This window comes from Papaver somniferum, chromosome 5, assembly GCF_003573695.1.
Source record: "Papaver somniferum cultivar HN1 chromosome 5, ASM357369v1, whole genome shotgun sequence".
In the NCBI taxonomy this organism is placed as follows: Eukaryota; Viridiplantae; Streptophyta; class Magnoliopsida; order Ranunculales; family Papaveraceae; genus Papaver; species Papaver somniferum.
In genome coordinates, this window is record NC_039362.1 from 79,691,089 (window position 1) to 79,717,054 (window position 25,966).

General features: G+C 39.7%; 1 protein-coding gene across 1 annotated transcript; it reads right to left on the minus strand.

Annotated features, from left to right (window-relative positions):
* Window positions 1–328: 328 nt before the first annotated feature.
* On the minus strand, window positions 329–2,036 carry LOC113282009 (AP2/ERF and B3 domain-containing transcription factor RAV1-like). The gene has a single exon (XM_026530923.1). It carries the CDS (start codon window positions 1,761–1,763, stop codon window positions 624–626), a length of 1,140 nt encoding a protein of 379 aa, XP_026386708.1. The 5' UTR covers window positions 1,764–2,036; the 3' UTR covers window positions 329–623.
* Between the last annotated feature and the right edge of the window lie 23,930 nt (window positions 2,037–25,966).

Here is a 25,966-nt window from a genome sequence, read left to right on the forward strand (position 1 = left end):
GTTTTAAATGAAAATCTTAGACATAAAAGAAAATTAAAAATCAGCCGACAGGACTAAAAAAGTTAGGGAACCGGATTAGCTAAAGAAAACTAATATCGTACAGTTATCCTGCAATTATATCACACACAATAATCTTAACAATCGTGGACCTTACCTAGTAGATCCCTTAAGTACGTCACCAAGTCATGATATAACAACAAACAACGTACAACCTAGTGGATCCATACGAGACAAATATCAATCAAAGAAAAAGAAAAATAAAATAAAAAAGAAAGAAAGAAACAAACAAACAAGATATCCAAAATAGAAAACAAACTACAAGTCAGAATATTATAATTCAATTTTTTTTTTTAAATCAATAAAGAGTAGTACTATTTTTCAACTTTCGACCTAACTTCAGCCCTCTTGTGTTTTTCTTAAGGCTTAAACTGTTTTTCTTTGATAAAAATATACACACATCCAATTCCAGACTTTGCAAGTTGATGCAACAAAAGACAATGTATACCCAACTTCCTCTTAACACTTTCATATCCCTTTCCCTTTCCCTTTCAACAACATGTACACATCTGGAACCCAAAATGTAAATCCTAAAAAATTAGCAAAAATGTGAAAGAAAATAAATGTTACAAAGCTCCAGCAAATATGATGTGTTGTTTCTTACAACAATCTCTTGTCTGCAACAAATCTACTTCTCTTATTCTCTTGTTACCAATCCAAGTATGATGATTGTTGTTATTTTCCACTAATCCACTGACTGCAATATTAGGCATTTTGAAAATGTTAACCCCAAATAGTCTCACCACTTGAACAGCTGGTTGTTGATGATGAACAGGGTAAATGGGCTGTTGTTGTATAGAACTCGACCCGGTTCTTGATTTAAAGTCGATAAAAAGATGTTTATCACCTCCGGTTGATCGCATAAACATGACGATATCGCCTGCCTTTAATCCTTTCTCCTTAACAAACCTACTCCAACCCTTTGTAAGTACATAACTTTGGCTGCTGTTCCAATAGGAGTATCTAAATCTCCATACCTTCCCTCCGTTATCCTCAAAATTCAACAAAACACCCTTTGAGGTAGTTCCTGTCTGCAAAGGAAAGTTCTTCTCGGCATGTTGCTTTGGGATAACTAATCGGTTTAGTTTACCGACGTCGCTAGGTGTTACCGCCTTTTCGAAGAGTTGTTCTCGTGCCCCCATGCCTTGACCCATCGACCCGGGTGTTAAACCCATGTAGATACCACTTCTGTTTATCTTACCATGACAACTCCCATCACCAAAATTACGTTTGCTTTGATCAAGTTCATCATTATAAGTATGTTTACGTAACATATCGACAATTTCAGCCTTTGAATGTGAGTTTAAGAAAGCCGCTTCAATATCATCATCTTCATTGCCATCCAACAGCGGTTTGAAGTTTGTTATAGCATCGCGACCCCGAAATCTCTGTGCTGCAATATCGTAAGCCTTAGCAGCTTCTTGTTCCTCATTGAATGTCCCTAACCAAACTCTTTGATGCTTCTCATAAATTTGAGCTCCCCATCGACCATTTGGCTGTGGGACGACGCCTTTGTACTGAGAAGAAGGTAGCTTTCGAGATTCTGCTTGATCAACCCCGGTTTCTAAATCTAGTACAACACTAGACCCACTCCCAACCCTGCATAGTTTCTCTGGTGTAAGCAATACAGTTAAAGGTGATACTGAAATTGAATTTGCTGAATGATCACTTGAAGTCTCATCTATACAACTACCACCACTATCCATGTTGTTGTGATGACTTATTGTTCAAGGAAGGTTAATAATTATGTGTATGTGTTCTTTTTTAAGGAGCTTGAGAGAGATGAAGCTGTAGAGATGATTGCATATATGATTTTGAGTTTGATATGAAGCTGTTAGGATGTTGTAGTATATATAGAGGAAGGGAAGTAGAGATGCAAGTGTTGAATTTTATAATGGGTTTGATTTTATGAGGAGGGTTTGAAGGTGATGGTGTGGGTCAACTTATGAGAGAGAGATATCAAAAGAGGGAAGATTCAAGGTAAAGACTAAAGATTAGCAGTGAGTGAAGACTTGGGGAGGGATGGATATTTGGCGTGGAACTCTATGGGATTATGGAGTATGTTGTGGGTTGTGTATGTAATGTGGGGTCCATCTTAGGGGCAACTTGATAATATGATAGGGATTCACATGACTGTGGACCTTTGTAAATTCATCCCCCCTGAGGGTGTTTTGCCCCTTGGTTATCCAAGTACTGCTGACCAAGAGAGAGAGAAAAGAGAGCATGGCCATTCTTCTCACCTCTCTATCCCGTTTTTTTTAATCTTTTTAGTTCACACAAAATCTTGGGGTTGTAATATAGTAATACGGAACTATTTGGCTTGATGAGGAAAAAGAATTGCAAGCATACTTGGTCAAAACTAATAAACAATATGCTTATAGTTGTCTACTTGCCTGCATATTAGATGGTGCGCGTGCTGAATTTGGAGCTCAAATCTGGAAATGAACAACACCCGACGGTTTCTATCATGTATCCATATGTAACAAAGTTCTTAGGTTTCACGATTCAAAGTTAATGAGAATTACGGAATTTTCAGGATTCAGGATTTAAAGTTATTCTAAGGTATAAAAACTCAAGAGATCAGGTCTTCTTGCCTTTCAACTTATGGATATATCTTACCCATTCCATTACCTCACTGCATTTATCTGTACTTTGAAACCCTTTCTAGAATTGGTATCTACGTTAGTTTTGGAGCATCAGTTATGTTGCTGAATAAACATCACAATGACAAGAGAAAGAGATGCGAACTCTCCTGGAATCCCCATTGCCACAACCCACAATGCCACTAGCTAGTCCTGTTGCAACTAGGATGGGGTTGTCGTGGGCCTGACTTTTACGTACAACATGGATAGAACTTTAGCATTTTTCATTTGTTTTTTGTGAAGAAAAATCTGATTAATCAGAGAGATTCCATCTCTCCTGTGTGGCAAGATTTTATTGGCTGATTACTATTATCTTTTAGGTCTTGTGTATAACTCCAAACAACATTGACTCATAATGATTCTTGTCCACTTAACCACCATACGTAAATATTACTAATATTCTTTAACTTTAAGAAAAAATATAGGAAGTCCTGTTTGATTTTTCTTCTTTCTTTTTCTTCTTAATTTTGGTAAGTTGATTTTTCTTCTTTACTTAGTACTTAGATTCAACAAGTAAATTAGTTATTGACGATTCGGTACAAAAACATAGTGTTAGGCCGGGTAACAATCTTTTAGTGAATGATGATACCATCTTGTTGCTATCCAATAACGTGAATTTGTAATACCAATCTTGTTGCTATCAGATAATAATGAAGTGACTCAACTTTGTTGTTTCTAACAAATGGATGACAAATTTTGACAGGCTGGTGGCTGCTGATTAGGTGATATAACAATTAATTTCTCCGTTATTTTTTAATAGGCTGGTTTTTATAAATAAATGTTTCAAAAATATAGATCGGTTTTCTAATTGGGAAAGTCAAATGTTACTTTGGTTTTGTGAGACCACTTTTCTCTTAACTTCTTTTTATGACAAGTGTCATGTGGAACATTTCACTTTACTTCTTTTGCTGACAATTGTCATGGGGACCATCTCACTTCACTTTTTTTATTGACAACTGTCATGAGGACCACTTTCAATGATTCGTTCTCTTAATTTCCTTAATTTTCTCTAAAAACCAAATCAGCCTATTAAAAAGTAACGGAGGAAGTATAAATATTCGTAGAGCATCCTTAAGATCACCTAAGAGTACAGTTTATTAAATTAGTTGGTAATTGTTATAAACTTATATTTATGTGGTATGTTGCTACAATTTGATGGTATCATATTTACAGTTTTTTGTTTATTGAAATTTACTAACTTAATTTTTTGCTGGTTCGATCTTTGATCAAATTGTATAGTTCCCTGTAAATAATTATGTACCGTTTTTCTTTTTTAATATTTCCTTTTTGTCTCAAAAAGGTAAAAGAAAAAAAAGAAGGAAACACCAGTCGGAAATAGTCCAGTTGGCCATTGGTCGAATTCCTAAGTTATATGTGTTAGGAGTTCGAATCCCACGTTGTCCATATCAAGAAAACAAAAGAATAATTTAATTCCAGGCTTGTAACCCAAGCTTCTAGTTTTATCCGGAGTGGCAAAACTACATATTCCTGTTATCACATGCATAACGTTCAGAATGTTATATCCTTCCCAAAAAACACTAGTTTTCCTATCAGTAATTAACCTAGCTAGCAAGATTCACATCCGGAGGATTCTGCACCCAACATAGTTTTTCGGTTTTATTTCTTTCTCATTGTTTAAACTCCATTTTAAATGATTGGAGTGTTTTTCATGTCGTCATTTCATGGAGAACATGGAATAAAAGAAATCAAGTTATGGTCGAAGGAATAAGAAGAATCTGTGAGACACTTTTTTTAAAGGGATTCACTGGAAAAAAAAAAAGAAAAAAAGAAAAAAGAAAAGGCACAACCCAAGTTTCATTGAAAAAGGGTATTTAGGGGTACCTTAACATAAGTTTTTTTTTATCAGTCAAAAAGAAATTTTATGTAACTAAGTTTATCATCATGTTATGGTGTTCTATTTCAGAAACTTTCACAGATGTTTATACTAATATAGTTTTTTTTTTATTTTTTTCAGGACATAACATAAAACTGAGTCTTGTTATCGTGAATATTCAGTCTTCACAACTTGGTCCATGTCGTTGTTGTGAATGAAGGGTACCAGTTCATAATATTGTTGTGAAGGTGTAAAGGCAAAAATGTGAAACCACACACTTGGGAAAAGAAAATCCAAAATAATTATTTATTTAGAACTTAACTTAACTTTATTTATTTATTTATTTATTGAAAAGATATATTAAATAATGTCTTTCAAAAATCTGAAAAAAAAAGAAGAAGAGAGAACAAGTAGGAAAACCCATATTACATTTGCAATAATCCTAGGTTTTTTTTAGCCTTGCTTGATTGGGATATACCCAATTTTAAGGGGACCTAGTGTCCTTACTAAGGGGAGGTTAAAAAAGGGTGATTTTACTTTAATATCCTTGAACTAATTTAATCTTACAAATAAATCCATTTCTTAATTTCAATAATTCTAAAATTAAAAAACTAAACAACTCTTAATCTTCTCTTCTTCTCCTTCATCTGCATCTTCCATCAACCAAAGTCATATAAAAATCTTCAACTTTGATTTTCCAAAAAAATTGTTGACTCTACCGGCGAAAAGAAGACTATAAGTGATGTTTAAACTCAAACCCATCATTGTGTTGTGTGATTTGATTGTTATATTAGGTTAAAAATCGAAAATTGTGATTTCTGTGTTTTTAGTCGGCAAGGTCGTAACATGCATATCTTGCCGACTTTTCATAACAGTCATGGTGACTGTAAATTTTTTCAACAGCCGGAAGGGTATTTTTTGAAGATCTTGCCAACTAACAAATATTTTTCAACAGTCGGCAGGGTATTTTTTGAAGATCTTGCCGACTACTAAATTTTTTTAACAGTCGGCAGGGTATTTTTTTGAAGACCTTGCCGACTACTACATTTTTCTGAACAGCCGGCAGGGTATTTTTTGATGACCTTGCCGACTAATAAATTTTTTCTGTCGTCTCATGTGTGTCAAAAAAATAAAGTCGACATGATCTTCATTCGTCGACCTTGTCGACTTTTCATACTTTCAGAACTGAAAGTGTTGATTTTTGATCTAATTTTGAGTATTATTTCATACAACAGCTTTGCAATCCCCTCTTTAGAAGTGTTTAGGTAGTGTGCTTACTGCTTTCATTTCCGTTCCAAAATATTTTTTCAAAACAATTTTTTTTTCATCAAAAAACTTCGCAAAGTTCAATCAAAAATTTCATCACTCAAATTCATAATTTGAGAAGTTTTAATCTACTCAATTAATTAACCTAATAAGATTTTTAGTATTAATTAAATAAGGGTATGTTAGTCATTTAAAAAATATATGGTTAATGGGTGTGATGTTTTACTTCAAAATGGCCCAAATTTTATCTCATTAGGTATATCCCAATTAATCCGGGTATACCCGAATCAAGCCAGGTTTTTTAGCGCTACACCACTGTTACTGTTTTCCTAAATATTCAAGAAACTGGGACTTTAGGCCACAGGTTTTTGGATAGTGAGTCATGTGAAAGGATTCAGTAAAACTCACATATGTATTTGCCAAATCAGGAAACAACACACTTCCCATCCATAATATTCATAGTCCCATAAATACATAGATACAGTTGAATCCGTACGAATGGGATCCTAGTCTTATGTGGGTACTCACCATCAGTACACGATAAAATAATTCCAGCTAGAAATTTGTTGAATAAAGACAGTTCGTCATGGAGGAGGAGATATTGTGGTGGATGCCTGCCTCTTCTCCTTTTAATACCACCAATAATTAGATTAGATTAGATTAGATTAGATTAGATTAGATTAGATTAGATTAGAATGGTTCTCTCTTCTACCCTCATGGGTCCCCGTCCCCTGTCTAATTGCTCTCCATATGCGTTTTAAGAAGGATTTTTAATTAAACTAGCTGGCTGGCTGGCTGGCTATTCTTCTGTTCTCTTCTGTTCTGTTCTCTGAAGCGTGTTTGTTTTGTGTTTCATTGGGTGGAAAGTGGAAACTAGTCCACAAAAGTTGGATTCAGGTGGGAAACATTTAAGGTTTATCTCATCATGTGTGCCAACAATTTACTTATCTAGCAAGTTGGTAAAATCATTTTGAGCGTGTAAATTACTCATTTCGTTTTAAAACAATAGGCTGATTTCATATGTATTTTTTATATGAAATGAGTCTATTATTTTGAAACGAAGGAATTTTTACAATAAAAAATACATGAGAATATTTTCAAGCTTGAAATTTAGTTATAAAATACATGATTCCATGAAATTTAGTTACCTTCGCTGGGCAGGGTTTGGAGTGTTAAGGTAAAAGGTCTTGCAGGAGCTAGAGTGGATTTTTTTGTTTTTGTTTTTGTTTTTGAAGCAGAACTGGAGTAGATAAGAAGCACCCAGATATTTCAAAATGATTTGGATGTCTATTACTTGTCAACTACTAACATTAATCACCTCCTAGCTAAATAATATCAGTACTCCTTCCACTTGATTGACTTTTCAAATACGCCTAGTACATCTTAGTGGCTCCACTGTGTATACAAGTTTTGTTTCATGGTTTGAATAAAGCAACCATCAAGAAATATATTTCTATTGATAATTTGATATAGTTTCAACTAGGAATATTTAACGGAAAATGGGTCATTTGTCTAAATATTTTTAAATCACGGTTCAAATGGACGAGTAAAAAATAATTTGGGTGAAATGACCCAAAAAAAATAGCAAGGATGAAATTGGATTTATTCTAGCTTAAATTTAAAAAATAGAAAGGATGAAACTGGATACATCCTGTGTAAATTAAAAATAAAAAAAAATATTTGAAAATGGGCACGATGAAACTGGTTACATCCTGCCTATTTTTACATTTTTGTCCAATTAAACAGTATCAAAATCTAACTGTCCATTTCACCCAGAAATTGTTGATTTTGCTTTTTAGCCAATTTTGTGAATATTTAACTCTGAAATGCTTGTTTACTTGTTTTTTCCATTTTTTCCCACTAAATAATTGGGCTTTCTCTTCTGTGTTTGCTTACTTTTCTAGTTGACAATTAAAAACTGGCCAGTACGATCGAATCTCTTGACCATGCACGTAAAAATTGACTCATCATCGACTTATGACCTACGATTTTATGACTGGAAAAAGAGGCCAGGCCTGTGCTGATTGTGACCAAGTTTTTTCTTGGTTCATACACAAAACCACGTGCTCATTCGTATATCTTCTACTCCTGATTACTACAGTACATTTTAGTTGTATGTTTTGTTATGTTTCTGTATCTAAATTCAAAAGAACCTTAAAACAAAAAGTTGAGTTCAAGGAAAAGGAAAACACTAAGAACAGATTCAGATCATCTGATTCTGTAATGACAGAAGTTAAACTAAATTCAAAGTCTGTGTTTGGCGTTTTCAGCTGAAAACCCACTCGCACTTGTTTGTATCGGGATTAGTTCAGGCATAGCTTAAACCGTGTACGTCGGACATATTTGACTTGTGCTAGCTTTATCACTATTCACTGCCCAGATGCAGACTGCAATGTAGCAAAGTTGATTTCCTGGTTCTTTGCTTTTGTTTTGTTCTGAGAATAATCTGATTTCTTTCTAATCGATTTGACATGGAGTACGTATGGATCGGTCGTGAAATTTACTCCCCTGCTATATACTTGATTAACATAATTAATTAACTTCTGCATGCGGAACTGGAAAACAACTCTCAATTTTTAGGCCTCTCAAAGACATTCCTGATTTTTTTTTTATTTTCTACCTCTCGTTTCGTTTGCCAAAAAGAGAATACAACATAGACTATCGCAACAAAAATACCATTGCAAGAAGGAAAAAACCTTGCAACATAGACTTTTGCAACCAAAAGTTAAAAAGGCTTTCCGAAGGTGTCAAGAATGACGGCGGTTAATTGAACAACAATGTTCCCTTTAAATTAAAGTAAATCTCACTTTGCGAGTGGCAACCACCACAGCTGCTCCATATTCTCCGTCTCAACTGAATAACTCTATTTTGAGTGTCACTGGGAACATGGTTGATTATTTAGTTTTAACAAGTTAGCCAGTGGTTTCAAATTTCCAGCCAAAATGAAGAGTACGCAAACCTTTGGTTTTTGACTAAATCAAGTTCGTTAAAGATCCATTTATTCCAAAATTGTACCATGATATTAGATGATGGGTCAAATATTACAAGGGCCTACTACACTCAAAAATTCAAGATTCAACCATGTCTATCTCCGACACATAATTCGCTGATTGTTGGTATAGGAACTGTTCTGTCAGTTTAGAGTCATATGTACCATGCATTCATATTCATGTTATGCGACACTCGATTAGGTTTGGGAGAGAGACATGCATTTGGATCATATTTCAGATCAGGTAAGGGGAGGCTCAGTCTATCTCTCTATCCTTTTCTCCTGACTTTTCCCATATGTCCTACACATGGGCATACATCAGAACACTCCAAATGCAATTCAGCCTTTCACCTCCCAAAATTATACCAAATTATCTATTATTTGAAATTCGCAGCCAGTTAAATATACTACTAGTCCTTGCAGTGTTTAGTTTTTAGACCAGTATATTTGTTACCGTAACTAATACTTAGACAACCATTATCGTATATGATAGTAGCCTATTGGCATATATAGTTGCACGCAGTGGGAATTGTTTAAGTTGCCGACATGATGAAAGTTAAGAAATGCACAAGAAAGTCTCTGGTCCCGGCCGCATCTCCGCAACTTGTCTTGTGATTCTAGTGAGGAAGAAAGTAATACTTACAACATGGTGGTTTGGGTTATTATCTGCTCCTCAACCAAGTGTATACTACTAAGTGACAAAATCTAAAGTCCAGACCCATTTTAATTTCAATATAGTACGTCTAGGCCCCAATTCCCTCCACAACTTGTAAACCCCTAGTAGGGGCAAGCAGTTAGTTGCATGAACAGACTTCAAATTTTCATCAAGCTTTGCATGTAAGATGGTCAACACAGGCACATTTACTATTTCTACTGCTTAAGAGGGAGACTGATATCCCATTTTCACCATCATCAAGCATTGCATGTAGATAGTCAACACAGGCACATTTACTATTACTACTGCTTAAGAGTGAGACATATCCCACTTTCACCCCCAATCTATAATGCGAGAAAGTCGTACGCGTTTATATTGAAGAAGCTCAACTACTGTTTTGAAAGAAGTACTTATTTCATTTGACTTTAAGTTCACCGACTTGACCAAACAAATAAATGTAATCGTGTTCTAGCTAGTACATTTGGTAGTTATTTTGTGGTCAAATTTACTGACGAAAAAAGGGTTACTTTGTGGTCAAAGTAGGAGGACATAAGAAATTTCCACACTCGAGAAAGCAATTTCTCCAAGTCCAAGACATTTTATCAGTATCCCATGTGCTGTATGTTTGTATCTTTATCTTTGAGACGACTTTTGAAGCATCTGCAATAGTGTGTTAAACTTTTTAATTTTATACTGAAGTGTTTGATTAATTAGAAGCCTATAAAAAAATCGTACCCGGCAACAATAAAGTAATTTCAAAAGTGTTCTACAAATGAATTCGAGTCCAAATTTACCCACCATCTAAAAATCGGGGTGCGCATAAGGATGGTCATGGGGCGGATATGGGACGGGTATGTCAATCCCAATCACTGTCCCGTCCGTTAAAAAGAATACCCATACCCATTCCGTTGTTCATATGAATTGGGGTGGGGCTGGTATGGGTAATATCCATATGGGACAGGTTTCTGATGGGATACCCATAACCCTGACTTAATACACAAAATTTGTTTATAATCAAAACTTAAATATGATTCAAATAAAATAATAATATACAAATAATGCATTTTAAAATTTTAAATTCAGAAATTCATCTTAAAGCGAACAAATGACTTATTAGTTTTTCTACTTTTTCATTTCTCATTTTATCTTCGTCCACGATAATCATTTCATTATCTTCATAATTTTTTCTATTTAAAATTTTAGTGAATGTATCTGATCATAAAAAAAAAAGCCAAAGCGGTGAATATACAAGAACGAACAAGAATATAATAAATGAAAGAAAGCTAGACTAAGTGGTAAGAGTATAAAAATTTGATACAATTTCTTGCATAAAAGTCTAAACCCTTATAATATGAAAGCTACCGGGCGGGTATGGGGCGGGTTCCTTGAATCTCGTCCCCGCCCCATCCCGTAGCTTAGGTTTCGGGTATTAACCATACCCGACCCTTCCCCATTTTTACGGGTAAAATCCTACCCAAACGGGACGGGTACCCACGGGGATGGGTTTGGGCGGGTCAAATGGTCATCCCTAGGTGCACATTCTCATCCTTCTAATTGGATTTTTTTTTGGTCGGTATCAGATTTGGATGGTTAAAGTTAATCATTCTGAAATTAGTCCGAACAATGATATTCGTCATTGATGTTATTTGGGAATGTTTCGAATCCATTAAAAGAGAGTAATAAAATTACTGAATTTCTGGAACAGGGACCGTACTTGTACCTAATACGCGTACCGGCGTAGCTCTAGTTCGGTAACAAATTTTGGTACACATACGCTCAAAAATTTGCTCATGAAATTGGCTTATGGCACATGTATCTGACACGCATGCCAAAAACAACCTGACTTTGGATTTTCCTTGAGGTACACGTAACTTGGCAGTCTGAGTTCACGAATTGGTTCTGTACACGTACTTACCAGTTGAATATTTTCCGATGCATTCAAATCATATGTTTGACATTTAATTAACTTTCGAAAACACCTCCACGACATATTTGATCACTTAATTCCTTGTGGTTATGGTTCAAGATTGAAGTCTAAAGTGTTAATTAATATGGATAATTAAGCTTATGGTTCAAATGACGAGTTACGACTAACCATGAACTATCACTACTATACACAGTTTGGTTTCGACTGACCATAATGTATATTATGCAAATGTGATTTCAAGTCAAATTTTTAAATGTTTACGTGAAATTCTAATTAGAGTTTAATCTAAACAGAGAAAGTGTTTGCTTGATTCCCAAGCTACCTTAGCATGAATCTTAAATGACCTTCGAATTTAAAAGTCTTTAAATAGAGAGACTTAAACGACTGGGAAAATTAATACCTAATACCTTCATGTTTCCTCATTGTATGTTAGAGTCGTCCTCTATTGACCTGGGTTTCCTCTGAAAAACATAATTAGCTTAACGAATTAAAGATTTCACTTGGGGATTCGTGAATCCTGGTCCGACTATCTTTTACCTTGATAGTTCATGTATCGTGATCTTGATTTTTTGTTATATAGGTTTTCTTAATCTCTTTCAAGCAAGATAGATAGAAATAACAAAGTTTTTTCGTCTCAGACTTTGTGATTCCACAAGATAGATATCTGATAGCGATTCCTAATTGAATTCGTCTAGATTGTTCTTACGAGGTGGTTACTAATCTAGGATGCTCTTCGGAACTCATAAGTATTTTGGACTTGTGAGGTTTGCTAGCTTTGTCTACTGCAAACAAATTTCTCCACCTTGATCGTACGATCTAAACGGAAATCAAATAGGATTGTCTGTTAGAGGCAGATTGGTATCCAAAGTCTTCACTTAAGCTGAAGCAACTCTTATGATGTAAGGAACGTCAACTAAGGCAATCAATTATGTAGAATCTTGCGAGATTCAAGATACGTAAGGTGCGTGAATGAAACTTAATTTCTTGGAGGGTGAATCCAGTCTCAACTACATTCCAGACCGAAGTTATGTTAGTATGCTAGTGTCTGTGTAACACCCCGATTTTTGGACCCGGATTCAATGCCCAAAAACACGAGATGCTACGTCAATATCATAGCGGAAGCCCGGCTATTAAGCCCAAGTTCATTAAGCAATTTTAATGTAAAACTGATAAGGTGAAAGCAAACAAGTTTGCTGGAGACGAGAAGAGACTTTAAGTTCCGTCAGAAACTTAGTAAAATCTGATTGAGAAATCAAGACTTTGATAAATTGTAATTGATAAGAATATTGATAATAATAGATAATAATATTATAACTCTAAACAAGAAGGCTTAGACCGACTAAAAAGAAAAGAAAAAAGAATTCTACGTAAACTAGGAAAGTAAAGACTTGCAAGGCAAGTAAATAAAACAGAGGACATACAAGATCAACAATCATAGTTGACACAGATGTGAGGGATCAACATTCATTGTTGATACCAGAATAATGGATCAACTTAGAAAGTTGATATAGAGAAAGATGTACTACATCAGTCTCCCCCCCTCCCCTTCTTGAAAGAAACTCTCCCTCGAGTTAGATAATAGAAAGAACTTCATTCTCTCCATCAAAAGTAAAAATTTCTTGCACATTGAAGATATTAGAGATGTTCCAATTGGATGGAAGATCAATAGCATAAGCATTATCACTGATTTTCTTCAAGATCTTGAATGGTCCACATTTCTTCATCTTTGTCTTGTTGTAGGTTCTAACATGGAATCGTTCTTTCCTAAGATGAACTAAAACTAATTCTCCTTCATTGAAAATCTTAATTCTTCTATGTTTATCTGCATCTGCTTTGTATTTGTTGTTGGAATCTGTAAGTTTTGCTTTCACTTCTTGATGAATCTGTGAAGCTTTCTCAAGCATATTATCTGACTTTGTATTTGATTGGCGCAACTTAGGAAGTACCACCAAGTTAAAATATGGTTAGGAACTTTAGAATATACAATCTCAAATGGTGTCTTACCTGTAGACCTTTCAATAGAGGTGTTAAAAGCAAACTCCATATGTGGAAGAAGAGTGTCCCATTGTTTATCTTTTCCCTCAATATTCTGGGCTCGAATTAAATTCCCTAAAGAACAATTGACAACTTCTGTTTGTCCATCTGTTTGGGGATGAGAAGTAGTGCTATATTGCAGTTTAGTTCCCAAACGCATCCATAAATATTTCCAGAAATAGCTCAAAAACTTTGCGTCTCTATCAGAAGTGATAGTCTTAGGAATTCCATGCAAACGAACCACCTCTTTGAAAAACAAATAAGCAACATGAGAAGCATATGTTGTTTTCTTGCAGGCTATAAAGTGAGCCATCTTTGAATAACGATCTACAACCACCATAATAGAATCATTCCCCTTGGAAGTACGTGGTAATCCTAATACAAAATCCATGCTGATATCCACCCATGAAGCATCTGGAATTGGAAGTGGAGTATACAAACCAATGTTTTAAATAGTCCCCTTAGACTGTTGGCAAACCATCCACTTGGATTACCAACTAATGTAGAACTTAGAAAGTTGATACAGAGAAAGATGTACTACATCAAATTTATTTGGCTAAAACAATTTATATTCATATTGATGTTTTTATCGCAACGGAGTACTGAAAAATGACAAAGGTAGACTCCTCAAATTTTACAAGCTTCATACAAGCTCCAAAATTTATTATAATCATGTGGATAAAATATTAATTGCAAATTTTACTAGGTATCAATTTTCCAGAATTTTTAAATTATGTTTAATAACCTAAGACCACGGTCAAACAAGTAGTCGACCAACACTGCAGAAAATTGAAACTGTGACATTCTGTTTTATAAAAAATTATATAAGATCACGCACAACTCAAAATTGTATGAAGCTCATCATTTTAGAAAGATAAAAGATAAACGTTGATTTTCTCAAAGGCACTAAGGTCTAAAAATCAGTGGATCATAATTTTAAAATAGTTTTTTTAGGAGACATTTACAGCTGTCGAATATTCTCTGGATTTGACACGGGTATAAAGAATTATTTTAAAAATATGTATGCTACTCAGAAAATTTTACAGTTTTTACAAAATGTTCCTTAAGACATTTTACATTTATTATAAAAAGAATCATACCAAAACCTATTGGGAATTTAAAATGATAAGCAGTCAACTCAACATCATACAATATTTTACAGCTTTAAATCTAAGACTAATTACACCTTGAACTAGAATTTTACGCATAAACAACAATTTTAAGGATCTAAAATTATTCTCTAGGCTCCACGTTGATCAACTCCTTGTCATGCATCAAATCTGGAATTTTTGTCATAATACGACGTGAGTTTTGATACTCAGTAAGAAAAGAAGAACCAAAACATTGTTCAACTCTTTTAATTAAAATAATTATGATTTTAACTACAACATGCTTATCTCACATCATGTCATCCATATTGCAACAACAATATAATCAAACTCAATCTCAGCAGCTCGCCCTAAAGAGACAATATCAATACAAAAAAAATCAAACAATCAACTGCTCGCCCCAGGGAGCCAATATCAATACAAAGAATCAAATCAATTAACCACTCGCCCCAGAGAGCCAATATCAACAAAAGAAAAATCATTTAACCGCTCGTCCCAGTAAGCCAGTATCAACAAAAGAAAAATTATTTAACCGCTCATCCCAGGGAGCCCCACGTGGGTTTAGGGAATCAAATCTGTTCCCAAGGATATCTCATATCCCGTCAAAAATAATTTTAAAGATAATCATGCTCACAACAACAATCACACCAAAATCATGAATCAATAATTTTTAAAGCATTTAATCAAAATAATTTTTTAAAAACCGGCTTGTAGCTCAGCTGGTTTCATGCGCTTCACAGAGGTTTCATGCGCTCCAGGTTATCCCAGGTTCGAGTCCCAGATGGCATAATATTACAGAGTTTGACATGGACAGTAGAGTTAGCTTGCCCCCCCTTGCGACGACATTAGCCACACTATCCGATTCGGCTCCCTTGGCTTTGTTCCTCATGAGGCTCGCTGGTAGGCTAGCACGACAACCTGTTCAACTTATGTAGTAGTACGTTGTTTGGAGCTTAGCTTATTAGGCTTCCAATTATTTAATTATGTAATAATATTAATAATTTTTTAAAGAATTTGTGTTGCGCCTACCTCAAATTGCAATCCAAAAAACACTATAAAGCACCGATCCTACGAATTATACGTTATTTCCACAAAATTATGAATAATACAATGCCGAAACTCTAAGAAATAACTCTCTTCCAAATTATCTACGAACCACCAACTTTTGTTCTCTATATACAATTTTTTATACATCCGTTCACAGCCGGGAGAAAATGATAATAAAAAATATAAAAAAGCAAATTGCGGCTAACTATTGCCTTCCTCCCCATATTTTCCTGTATTTTGTATCTTTACTAGCCCTTAACCCGTGTCGTAACAGCACGGGCCATGATGTTGGTTCATTTTTAATATATTGTATAATTTGTGTCCCGAATACTTATCAACTCCTTATGATTTAATATGGGTTTGTCATAAAAATACTTGGGATTTTCCTCTCTTTTTTTCTTGTTTTTTTCCTTTAATATTTTACCCCCGGAGATTTTCTCAAACGAAAGAAACATAATCTTAACTTCCAGACACTTTTTTATTTAGGTTCATTGCTTATAATGAGATAATGCTCTACATGAACATGGAAGTTTAAATATTTTTTGGAAATATGTCGTCAACAGCGCTCATCTCAGTGAAATCAACTAATCAATATCGTCCATAAAAGTCTCCCCATGCTCCAATTTCGCTCCAGCTGACTCATCTATCATGGTCATGTTGTCGATCCTCCAAATAGGCATAGAATAGTATTTTTTTGCACGGATGATACAAACTCTCCAATGTGACATGATTTTCCTTTAATTTTTCAACACCCATTAGATGACAATGTTTAAAATGTGTACCTGTTTATGGGCAAAAACCGTTTCTGCTGATTTTGGTAATTTCGGTGAGTGGGTGAGAAACAAATCTAAACCCTAAACAAATGTACTGCACGGGAGTACTTTAGATTCGAGAGATCAATCTATACAAATCTGGCCTAAACCAAGAAATGGTCGTTCCGAATTTGCTTCGGTAACAAAGAGGAGGAGAAGGGCTGGTTTAGGGAGGAAGCGAAGAGAGTGTTGAGACCAGAGCAGTTCTGGAAGAGTAGTACTTGACTTGTATCAGAAGATGAAAGCTTTGAGAAATCTAGCAAGAGTTTCCTTTCTGAGTGTTGTATTTCTCCCTGACCAAAAACTTGTGTTTTGGTGGAACTAGATAAAACTTATTTATACAAGTCTAAGTCAAACGTACTCTGGCCTCGTAAGAAAAGAAACGAATGAGTTAAATGGGAAGAGGTGGTAATGCCTGGTTTTGATGGAATTGATGTTCCATAATGAAAGAGCGTTTCACCATTACTTCCTGCATTTACTAACCGTTTTATTCTTATTACACTTTCTTGAAACGGGCATGTATGCCGCACGCTGTAGACCGCCAAACCAAAACCCTAATGAGCATCCCCCAGTTTGTGACATACGTTTTGATGTCTCGAGTGTTTTCGTGGAAAACATGTATCAAATCGTTGGTGTTTGATAAGTTGAGCTTGAGAGACTTGCCGGCTCAGTGGCGACCTTCAACGATCGAGATTTTGTATAAGAGGAATCGTGGCCTTTGATGTAAGCGCGGCATGCCAAAGTGCAAGGGTTGCACGACATGTGCCAATGGCATGTGTGGCATGCCTTGGTCCTGGGTAGCACGTCGGGTGTAAGTGGTAATGCCAAAGTGCAAGTGTTGCACGGCATGTGCCAATGGCATGTGTGGTATGCCTTGGCCCTAGGTTGCATGGCTTGGCATGCCAAGTTTCAAGGGTTGTGTGGCATGTGCCAATGGCGTGTGTGGCGGCTTTGGCCCTAGGCATGCCAAGTTGCAAGGGTTGCATGGCATGTGCCAATGGCGCATGTGGCGGATTTGTCCCTAGGTTTGGTGTGCCAAGTTGCAAGGGTTGCATGGCATGTGCCAATGGAACGTGTGGCGGCTTTGGCCCTAGGTTGCACGGCTTGGCATGCCAGGTTGCAAGGGTTGCACGGCATGTGCCAATGACGCGTGTGGCGGCTTTAGCCCTAGGTTGCACGGCTTGGCATGCCAGGTTGCAAGAGTTGCTTGGCATGTGCAAATGGCGTGTGTGGCGTGCATTTGCCTTAGGTTATATGGCGTGTGCAAGGGTTACACGGCATGTGCCAATGGCGTGTGTGGCGGGCATTGGCCCTAGGTTATATGGCGTGTGCAAGGGTTGCACGACATGTGTCAATGGCGCGTGTGGCGGGCATTGGCCCTAGGTTATATGGCGTGTGTGGCGGGCATTGGCCCTAGGTTATATGGCGTGTGAAAGGGTTGTACGGCATGTGCCAATGGCACGGAATGTGCGTTTGGCGCATGTGCATGATTGGCATGCTTTGGCGCGTAGGAAGCGCGGAATGTGCGTTTGGCACATGTGGCATGATTGGCATGCCTTGGCGCATAGGAAGTGCGGAATTTGCGTTTGGCACATGTGGCATGGTTGGCATGCCTTGGCGCGCAGAGAGTGTGCGGTATGTGCGTTTGGCACATGTGGCATGATTGGCATGCCTTGGCGCGCAGAGAGTGCGCGGAATGTGCGTTTGGCACATGCGACATGGTTGGCATGCCTTGGCACGTTGGAGCGGCTGGCATGATTGGAATGATGCTGGCATGGTGGTGCGGCTGGCATGTTTAGCATGTTGCTGGCACAGTGGTGCGGCTCGCATGTTTAGCATGCTGTTGGCACAGTGGTGTGGGAATTAAGGTTTGGTGCATCGAAACCCTAATTTAGCATTAAAAAAGGTACCACGGTAATTTTTGCGTAAGCGCGTTAAATGATTTACTAAATGCGCTAGCGGCGTTAGTGACGTCATGTTAGGTGTACGGTTTTACGATTTTACCTCTTGGCCTAAAACCACCATCAACATTAAGTCCCCTGCTTAGCTTGGAACATGGGCCTTGTTGCGAGGTAAGCATAAGATGGTGACAGACGTGGACAGAACTGAGACAGTAAGCCATGAAAGAGGGCCGAGGAGATTTGTCTAACCTTTTTCGATAGGTAAGTAGCATCCGCAATCCTTTCATCTGGTAGCTTTGTGAAAATCCCGGTATGGTTGGGTGTCTTCGAGGCTAGGCTTTGGAACGCGAGGCGGAGCTGCTAACATAGACTTGGCATGAAAGGGACCCATTAGCACTGACGGGCTTGGAATGGGTGTGTGCCACTTGACAGAGCATGGCGTTGGCAAAGAGAAAGCACGGATTGGCAAGGGAGGCATGGCTGACACAGTGTCGGCGTGGCTAGCGTTGAGCGTTGGTAATGCTGGTACCGATAAGGAAGGTGTGGATGGCGCAGACTGCATGGCCGACACGGAATGGCATGATTAGCGTTGAGCGTTGGTAAGGCCGGCACTTGCAAGGAAAGTGCGTGCGTTTTGGAAGTGGCGAGGCTGGCTATTGCGGGCCTGGCTGCCTTTCTTCATGCGTGGCTTTAGCAGAGAATTCTTCCCCTTTTACAAAAAAAATCTGGAAACGTTACGTCCATGAAAGCGCGTTACTCTCACTTCCCCTTTTTAGGGTTTGTGTATATAAACTGCAGGTGAAATTGCGTCATCTCCCTCTTTCTAGTTGTTTGTTGGTGCAGGTAAGGTAAGATTCGTTCTTCTCCCGATATCCTGATGGCGTCTCCTAGTAACGATGGCACCGCCAGATCTTTGGAAAGATGTTCCGGGATTGGTGAAGACCGATCTTCTTCCCATGAGGAGTCATTGGACAGGATCGGGTCTCTGTTTTGCGAAATCAGAGCAATCATCCAGGATATTCCTTTGATCTACCCATGCGAGGCACAGGCGAATGCCCAGACTTCTACGGATTCTGACATGGATGAGTCAGGGAACCCTCCTCAAAAGGCTGCTGAGAAAACCTCTGGGACGTACGGCGAAAACTTTGCTGGTGATGCTGGGGGAATCATGGTGGCGTACATCGGGTCAACTGCTGGAGCGGAAGCTATGAAGAGGTCGAATATCGTCGCTGCTGATACGGTGTCCAGGTGGGACATGGAGGCTGTTGCTGTTGACACGTCTTCCTTATGGAATCTTTGCTTCCCGAGGGATTGCTGGGGAAAGTGTTTGAAGAAGATCTGATAGGGGCGTCAGGGATTCGAGCTTCTGCCGACGAATAGTTTTCTTCTTTTTACTTCTTCTTCTTGTTTACTAGTCGTTTTGATGTCTTGCAAATCCCCTTTTTCTTGTACTCATGCTGAACTTGGTATTTTGCTGATCAGTGTACCTCTTGTGGCTTTGTATTGGATAAAACTTATAAACCGGAGATTTCTACCGGAAAGGATTGTTTTGCTTTCTGTGTAATTTTTTTTGAGCTTCCAGTTGATTGAAAATGGTCTTCTTGGTATGGTTCTGATTTCTGATTAGGTTTGGACGGGTAAATTTTTTTTTTTTTGAGATTCGGAAATTTTATTGGAGGGGAAAGATAAGATTTCTTAATAATAGAAAAACTGGAATCCTGTTGGAAAAATGCAAGTGGTGCATTTATCTCGGGAGAATACAATTATAATGGTGGAAAGGGAAATTGCTGGAGGAAATGTCAGAGAGTGGATGTCGGAGGGCGAGGCAGTATGACATTTCAGGTGCTGAAGGGTTCGAGCCATCGTGAGTGAACCACCACACCTTCCAATTTGTCCGTGTTGATGAGCTTTCAATAACCGCCTAAAATGATGTCATCCACCAGATATGGTTCATCTTCCTTTCCTTCAGGAGGGTTCTTTCGGACCGTCATATCCACTGTCATCTTTCCGACTTGAAATGAGGTAGCCCTGACAACCATATATCCGATCTGGAACGGGTTTGGTTGTTGTACGATTTCTCGGTTTCTGCTTTCGTCATCTTCGAGGGCAATTTTCAAGTCCTTGGTGAAGCGCTTGAAGGGCCCAGCGTTCCATTCACACCTCTTGACAGCATCATGCTCGGTAATCGCGCCGAGTCCCCATGACGGGTTACGACGAGGAGTGACTGATTGTATAAAGGGTTGTTCAGTCAGACTTACTTGGGTTCGGAGTTCGTGATCCAGCGTCGGCAGGCTTTCCCCAGGTAATTGAGTTCCGTCAGTAAGTTGTTGACACATCAGCAGGTTGGCTGGTTTGTTGGGTACCCTTTCGGGCGTTGTCATGGGTAGAGGGGATGTTCCTAGTTTTGTTTTGTTATCGAATATCCACGGGCGTCCTAGGACCATGTCGTAACTCAATTCTTTGACAATGTGGAACCTTCCATGTGTCGCAGTATTTCCTATGCTGGTTTCGAGATTGACGTAGCCGGGTGCGTTTAGGTTTCTTCCCTCAAGGTCCCTGATAATTGATGGAGAACAGACAACCTCTTGCTTTGTTATTCCTGCTGATTTCAGGGTTTTGAAAGTAACAACGTTGAATTCTGAGGCCTCATCGATTAGTGTGTTGCTAAATTCGGTGCTCTTCAAATGGACCGTGGTTAGAAGTCCCCAGTTGCGCTTCTCAGTAGCATCCTCGGGGAAGACTTGTGCTTTCGGTGCGGCTTCTGTAGCAGGAAAAAGCCGTTTGCCAAACACTATGCAGTTGAGGGCCGCGAAGATGTCTTGGCGTTGTACCCTGTAGAAGTAGAGGATTTCGCATACGTGTTGCATCATGGACTGTACGGTTTCATGTACGGAGTCCCCAGAGATTCTGCAATTCCTTACGGGAAGCGGGTCTTTATGTACTCCTTCGTTCCCTATCCGAAGCTCTCCTGCTTCTACCTTTTCCTTGAAAATGTGCTTCAGCTTGTTGCAGTCGCTAGTCGGGTGATGGACGAACCTGTGGTAGTGGCAGTATTTGGGGTTTTCCATCTCGGCCTAAGTTAGTGGGCGTCTGAGAGGCGGCAGTCTGATGACATAACCTTGAACCCATGCTTCTAAAAGTTCGATTACTTCCTCGATTGGAAACGGGAAGTCCATATCATCCTCTCTTGTTTCATGATGAGATTCGGGAGCCTTAGTCGCAGCTTTCCGTGGTGGAGCTGCTCGTCGTGTCGGGGCTGTGCGTTTAGGGTGCTGATCCATCATCGGGGCTTTCCTCTTCCCTCTTTCGTCCGCCACGCTTACAAAGGAGGGGCCAATGTTGTACAGCTTATTAAGGAGGCGCGCGCTTCTCCATACTTCGCGCACATCTTTACCTCTGGATTGTCTGGTTCTTTCTAATAAAGTCAGAGCTGTCGTGGAAGATCGTTTGGCAGCTTCGTGGAGTTCGGAGAACGTCTGGAATCGTAGGTTCTCCAGTAAGGCGCGGTAGATGGGAGTCATGCCATTGATGCATGAATTCACTAATTGTTGTTCGGTCACATTCGGATCGTGGCAGTCCAGTGCTTGGATCCTGAATCTCTTGACGAACTCATTTGGATGCTCGTTATTTTGTTGGAACGTCCTCCCTAGATCTGAGAGAGTGACTTGTTCAGACACGAAGAAATACTTCCTGTAGAATGACGTAACCATTTCACCCTAATTACGGATGCTGCCTGGTGTGATACTGTTGTACCACGTGTATGCTCTTCCGGTAAGCCATTTCGAAAACTCCCTTAAGCGGAGAACGTGGTTGTACTCGTGTTCGCCCAAGGCCTCCAGGAATCGTGAGATATGTTCTCGTGCATTACCGGTTCCATTATACAAAGCGAACTGAGGAGACGAGTACCCTCTTGAGAGGGGAGTTCTTTGGATCTCCATTGGGTAAGGAGGTTGGTGCTGATGTGTATCCGTCTCGTCGTTTTTGATTCGGGTTTGGAGAAGCCGCTCCAAATCTTCTCGTGTGACAAAATTGGACGGATGATTTCTTGCTATCGAGGCTCTAGCACGAATTTCTTCGCCTGGGTCAGTGCGCTCTGCTGAGGTGCCGGCTTCAGGTCTATTGGGAGTGTCCGTCCTTGACTCTGGTCGGCGCAGTTCCAATAGTGTTGAGGTGCTAGCCTCAGGGTTGTTGGGAGTGTCAGTCCTTGATCCCGGCTGGCGTGAATCCCGTGGAAGCCGTTCTGTTAGGTCCTTGAGAAAAACAAGCACCTCTTTCTGGGTCGAAACCATGTCTGTCTGGGTTCTAGCAAGAACTTTTTATCTCTCCATCAGATCAGCGATGGTGACATAAGGTCTGCCTCCTATGGTTTCTCTCCCTGGTGGTGGAGTAGACGTTGTTCGGGCGGAAGTTGGAGGTGACGTTCTTGCTGAAACGTTAGGGACAGCAGCGGCGGCTCGAGCTCTGGTCACTGGTGGTGTAATGCTTGAAGGAGCACCTTCCGTACCGCTTGGGTTAGCGGATTACGTAGGAGCATTCGGAGTGGGGCCCTGGCTCTGGTGATTGGTGGTGTAACGCTTGAAGGGGCGCCTTTCATGCTTCCAAGGTCAGCAAGTGATGTAGCAGTGTCGTTGGAAGAACCATCAGCGCCAGGAGCAGTTTCCATATTGGTGCTTTCAGAGTTTGTCGCGGATCCAGACCTTAGCTCTACCATGCTGAAAGAATAGAACTAGAAAGCCAATGCTGTAAACCGCAAGTCGACTTTGCAACTGAGAGATTGATCTCCCACTGTGGTCGCCAATTGTTTATGGGAACCGTTTCTGCTGATTTTGGTAATTTTGGTGAGTGGGTGAGAAACAAATCTAAACCCTAAACAAATGTACTGCACGGGAGTACTTTATATTCGAGAGATCAATCTATACAAATCTGTCCTAAACCAAGAAATGATCGTTCCAGATTTGCTTCGGTCACAAAGAGGAGGAGAAGGGCTGGTTTAGGGAGGGAAGCGAAGAGAGTGTTGAGACCAGAGCAGTTTTGGAAGAGTAGTACTTGACTTGTATCAGAAGATGAAATCTTTGAGAAAGCTAGCAAGAGTTGCCTTTCTGAGTGTTGTATTTCTCTCTGACCAAAAAATTGTGTTTTAGTGGAAATAGGTAAAACCTATTTATACAAGTCTAAGTGAAACGTACTTTGGCCTCGTAAGAAAAGAAACGGATGAGTTAAATGGGAAGAGGTGGTAACGCCTGGTATTGATGGAATTTGATGGAATTGAATTGATGTTCCATAATGAAAGAGTGTTTCACCATTACTTCCTGCATTTACTAACCGTTTTATTCTTATTACACTTTCTTGATACGAGCATGTATGCCGAACGTTGTAGACCACCAAACCAAAACCCTAATGAGCATCCCCCAGTTTGTGACATACGTTTTGATGTCTCGAGTGTTTTCGTGGAAAACATGTAGCAAATAGCTGGTGTTTGATAAATTGAGCTTGAGAGAATTTCCGACTCAGTGGCGACCTTCGACGGTCGAGATTTTGTATAAGAGGAATCGTGGCCTTTGATGTAGGCGCGGCATGCCAAAGTGCAAGGGTTGCACGACATGTGCCAATGGCATGTTTGTCATGCTTTGGTTCTGGGTAGCACGTCGAGTGTAAGTGGTAATGCCAAAGTGCAAGTGTTGCACGACATGTGCAAATGGCATGTGTGGTATGCCTTGGCCCTAGGTTGCACGGCTTGGCATGCCAAGTTGCAAGGGTTGTGTGGCATGTGCCAATGGCGTGTGTGGCGGCTTTGGCCCTAGGCATGCCAAGTTGCAAGGGTTGCATGGCATGTTCCAATGGCGCGTGTGCCGGCTTTGGCCCTAGGTTGCATGGTTTGGCATGCCAAGTTGCAAGGGTTGAACGGTATGTGCCAATGGCGCGTGTGGCGGCTTTGGCCCTAGGTTTCACGGCTTAGCATGCCAGGTTACAGGGGTTGCACGGCATGTGCCAATGGTGCGTGTGGTGGCTTTGGCTCTAGGTTGCACGGCTTGGCACGCCAGGTTGCAAGGGTTGCACGGCATGTGCCAATGGCGCGTGTGGCGGCTTTGGCCTTAGGTTGCACGTCTTGGCATGACAAGTTGCAATAGTTGCTTGGCATGTGCCAATGGTGCGTGTGGCGGGCATTGTCCCTAGGTTATATGGCGTGTGCAAGGGTTGCATGGCATGTGCCAATGGCGGGTGTTGCGGGCATTGGCCCTAGGTTATATGGCGTGTGCAAGGATTGCACGGCATGTGCCAATGGCGCGTGTGGCGGGCATTGGCCCTAGGTTATATGGCGTGTGCAAGGGTTGCACGGCATGTGACTATGGCGCGTGTGGCGGGCATTGTCCCTAGGTTATATGGCGTGTGCAAGGGTTGCACGACATGTGCCAATGGCGCGGAATGTGCGTTTGGCACATGCGGCATGATTGGCATGCTTTGGCGCGTAGGAAGCGCGGAATGTGCGTTTGGAACATGTGGCATGATTGGCATGCCTTGGCGCATAGGAAGCGCGGAATGTGCGTTTGGCACATGTGGCATGGTTGGCATGCCTTGGTGCGCAGAGAGTGCGTGGTATGTGCGTTTGGCACATGTGGCATGATTGGCATGCCTTGGCGCGCAGAGAGTGCGTGGAACGTGCGTTTGGCACATGCGGCATGGTTGGCATGCCTTGGCACGATGGAGCGGCTGGCATGATTGGCATGCTGCTGGCATGGTGGTGTGGCTGGCATGTTTAGCATGCTGGTGGCACAGTGGTGCGGCTGAGCATGTTTAGCATGCTGCTGGCACAGTGGTGTGGCTGGCATGTTTAGCATGCTGCTGGCACAATGGTGCAGGAATTAGGGTTTGGTGTATCGAAACCCTAATTTAGCGTTAAAAAAGGTACCCCGGTAATTTTTGCGTAAGCGCGTTAAATGATTTACTAAATGTGCTAGCGGCGTTAGTGACGTCCTGTTAGGTGTACGGTTTTACGGTTTTACCCCTTGTCCTAAAACCACCATCAACAGTACCCATTACCTTTTCGAAGGGATTGTATATATGCGAACCTCTGCCATTAAATATTCAACAAAGTATTCTTCCCAGCAGTTCGTCTTAACGAAGTCTTTGGTAACTTCAAAAGTCTTGGACATTTTGTCACTTCTATATGTTCCTACCTTCACTTGGAATACAATCTGGCGACACATTACCTCATAAAGAACCTTGAACACATATTGTACTCCCTGATCCTATTTCAAATTAATAGGTTGCCAATAGATCCTTTACCAAAAGTTGACATCTTCTACGTTGAATATTTATAAAAAAAAAATTATGGTATTGTGGATCGTTGCTTTCTAAGATTGTAGTTTTCAAAATTGGCCTCTTCAAGTCCCACGACTTTCTAAGTTTATATATCATGTTTGTTTTTAACATTTTAGTTAGTCGTATTATATTTGTTACTAACTTTAAAATTGATGTCATCTTCTACTGTGAACTTTATGTGATTTCAGAACCGAAATAGTTATACCTATTTCATTCGTATCAAGTAATCCGTTGTATATCCCAACAATTCTTCTAAAACAATTCCTTTCTTTTGCCATTTCCGGACCATCAGTAACCATTATTGTCAAACGCAATCTGTCTAATTTTTGTTGATGTTATCTATTTGCAATGTTCATTTTTCTTAAATAAATAT